The sequence below is a fragment of the Etheostoma cragini genome, chromosome 2, assembly GCF_013103735.1.
Source record: "Etheostoma cragini isolate CJK2018 chromosome 2, CSU_Ecrag_1.0, whole genome shotgun sequence".
NCBI lineage: Eukaryota > Metazoa > Chordata > Actinopteri > Perciformes > Percidae > Etheostoma > Etheostoma cragini.
The window spans coordinates 29,512,696-29,516,283 of NC_048408.1; the positions used below are offsets into that span (position 1 = coordinate 29,512,696).

At 36.5% G+C, this 3,588-nt stretch overlaps 1 protein-coding gene across 1 annotated transcript in view; it reads right to left on the bottom strand.

Moving 5' to 3' along the window:
* ifngr1 (interferon gamma receptor 1) overlaps positions 1-3,192 on the bottom strand; it is a 14,042-nt gene extending 10,850 nt beyond the window's left edge. The window contains exon 1 of the mRNA XM_034884215.1: positions 2,902-3,192. Within this exon, the coding sequence (XP_034740106.1) occupies positions 2,902-2,959 (58 nt within the window). The 5' untranslated portion in view covers positions 2,960-3,192. The remainder of the gene's footprint in view (positions 1-2,901) is intronic.
* Positions 3,193-3,588: the final 396 nt, after the last annotated feature.

Sequence of the window (3,588 nt, forward strand, 5' to 3'; positions counted from 1 at the left end):
ACACACACACACACACACACACACACACACACACACACACACACACACACACACACACACTTCAAAACATAAACTTATAAACATGAATGTGCTTCTAAAGACTACTCTTTTGGTTTAAGTTGTACTTTTACTTCAGTAAAAATCTGAATACTTCCTCCACCTCTGGCACTGAGGGTTGTGTAAAACATTTAATTTCTAAAAATACATTTCTAAGGCAATTCCTTAAAAGGTGAGCAGCTATTTTACATCCGTTCTTACCTATAATTATCACATTCAGTACATACATCAACACTCATGCAACAGGTAAATCGAGACCTCCCCCTTTTTTTTTTTTTTAACAATGAGTCTGCAAACACACGAGAGCAACACAATGGCACATAGGTGTAATTTGGCTGGTGATGGAGCAGTGGATGTGACACATGCCTTCGATGTTGGAGATCAGGGTTCGATTCCCACCGCGATGTATTGACCACTGTGTCCCTGAGCAGGGCACTTAACCCCTCGTTGCTCCAGAGTCAGACATTTATAGCAACTGTAACTCGGTTTGGATGAAAGCGTCAGCTAAATGACTCGTAATATAATGTAATCATTGTTTTCCTCCACGCCCTTGCATTCACATGACCTTTGCTTTATAGTCTGATTAACAGCGTCACAGCTGTTTGTGTAATTTACAGGGAGGATGGGGGAGGGGGTACAACTCCTCCAATTGAAACTGGCCAGTTTAACCTCCCCCCCCCACAAAAAACAAAAAAACAACAACTATTATAATTTCCTTTACACCTTTAAATCACTCCTTTACATGACCTTTTGCTTTACAACGTGGTTGATTAACAGATTAACTCATTTACAGAGAGGATGGGGGAGGGGGTACAACTCTTCCAATTGAAACTGGCCAGTGTAACCCTCCCCCCAAAAAATAACAAACAACTATTATAATTTCTATTAGCGACTTTACATAAATAAAGACATTTCCTCTAAAGTGGAGATCTCAACCTCTTTACACGACCTTTGCTTTACAATCTGGCTGATTAACAGCATCGCTGTTGTTAGGGTTAAAGTCGAGAAACTCCACAAACTTAAAATATGATTTTGGAAAGTTTCTGGATTGTGTCGCTCAGCCGCACTTAGTTGTGTTTATTTTTGGTAATTATTAAAACACTGGATGGGGGAACTGTGACCCAAGGCGACCTTCATGAGGAACTGTTGCCACTGTGAGACTCTGTCAACACTACAGTAGTAGAAGAGACAGGAATGTCCAGAAACACGTCTTTTAAAACCAGAAAATATTAAATAAAAGAATATATGGGGGGGGGGTTCTTAGTATACCCACTAAGAAAGCGCTAGGATTTCCATATACCTGCTTAAAAATGCCCAATGACATGCAACAACATACAGAATATACAGATATGTTTTGAATATCAGTGTTTTATTTCTTCTCATAGGCTAAATTAACCCTCATGTTGTCCTCGGTTCAAATTTGTTTTTGTTTTAAATCCCCAAAACTGGGCCTTCCAAACAAGCTCTGAAAACGTCAACATTACAAATATCAACTAATTTTGAAAAAACATTAAAAAAAAGCACCCACAACATTGAAAAATTTACAAAAATGATGGCAAAAGCAATAATAATGTTGGAAAAGAAGGCATTTTCACCATAAATTGCTGCATGAAGTGTATCAGAATACAGGAAAGGAAGTCATTGATGCTCAGATGTTTCCTGGGGGAGGACACCCAGACACCCCAATATGACATGCCCCTTCCTCCTAAAAAAACACTGGCCAATATATTTATTTAAAGTACAGTATACCCACTACAATAAATTAGACAACACCGGTTTGGGACGCCCAAACAATTCATTTACGGCATTCTGGGAAATTTTTGTGTCTTTTCTGCGTCAATTAATTGTGCAGATGAACATTTTTATTATTAATTATTCTCCTGTATGGTTTACTTTTTTTAGGTTTATTTGCACAATTTAAAATATACTGAACGATGAAGATAACCCAATACAGTGCAGGGAGAGGTAAAAAAACAACAACCAGTGGGCTGATTTGAAGCCTCTACCTTAATCATTTATTAGTATTTTTAATTTATTAATATTAATTTAATTACATCATATAGAAAAATACATTCATACATATAAAACAGAGAAAACATGAAATGTATACTGAAATATGGGAATAAAAGGTATTGAATTAAAAATAGATCTGTGTGTGTGTGTGTGTGTGTGTGTGTGTGTGTGTGTGTGTGTGTGTGTAGGATATTAGTTAATTTATCTGTACTATTAACTAACTTGTTCAAAACTTTCTGCATATTCAAAACATCACACGTGTTTTGGGAAGTTTTTTTTTGGAATCATGTAACAGATCGGTTAGAAAAAGAGACTTTGTTAAAAAGACATGACATTTTAAATTGATTGATTTGTTCTTTAATGAGAATATTTTCTAGTTTCTTCACTCCTCTGTGTCATTAAACCAAAAATCTGAATACGATATGAGAGCCTACTAATCATTAACCAATCAAACACGTTGTTGATTGACTATTTTGATCGTTTCCAGGATTTATTCAGCACTGAGTACTTTTACTTTTATACTTTAAAAGTGTACTTTAAATGCAACTTAGGCCTACATACTTTAACTTAAGAAACATTTTAAATGAGGATCTTTAATATAACACTATTTTTATAATGTGTGCCAAATTTTTACTTAATTAAAGGATCTGAATACTTCAACATTAGCTACTTAAATAAAAATAAAAAGTGATGACTTTTCTTAACTTTAATATTTTAACATAAATACCAATTTTCAATGCAGGGCTTTAACGTTAACAGATTGGTTTTACAGTGTGATATTAGTGCTTTTATTTTGTATTATTTAGTAGTTGTAGTACTTCTCCCACTTACCCAGGGCAACAGCAGCAGCCCGGCTGAGCAGGAGGAGCAGGACCGGGGATGGTAGCATGTTTCCGGGGCAGGTCTCTCAAAGTGTCCGCTCAACAGCACCTGAACTCCGGCTTCCTCCTCAACACCGACCCGCGACCATGGAATTAATAAAAACCCAACTTCTTCATAGGAAACACGTGAGAAAACGCGACCATCTGACGCAACAACGTGAAGTTTCTGTCAGAGAAGTTCCTGTTTTTCTTTCACAGAAATCTGACGCACTCACTCACTCACACGAGTGTCGCATCAGCGGGGATGATTCACCTGCTCAACCGGGGAGACACACCTGGGCAACGTCACCAGAAACCGGAAGAGAGCGTCGTATTTTTTTTCTATGCAGTAATCTTCATTTTCTTCAAAATAAAAGGTTGTAAAATAATAAAAAGGTTTTTAGAGTCTGCACAGAAGAAGTGAGGAAAAGAAATAAATAACTAAATTTGATACAGTGGCTAGAATGAGTTTACACACCCATGAAATAAGAGGAATAATGCCTTAATTCAAAAGACTTTAGGAAAATTCAACCTTTTAAGGACACAAATTTTCTTTGTGAATGAATAATGTATTGTAACCAAATAAATGTTCTTCCCTAAAATACAGGGGCATAAGTATACACCCCCCTATGTTAAAATACAGGGGCATAAGTATACA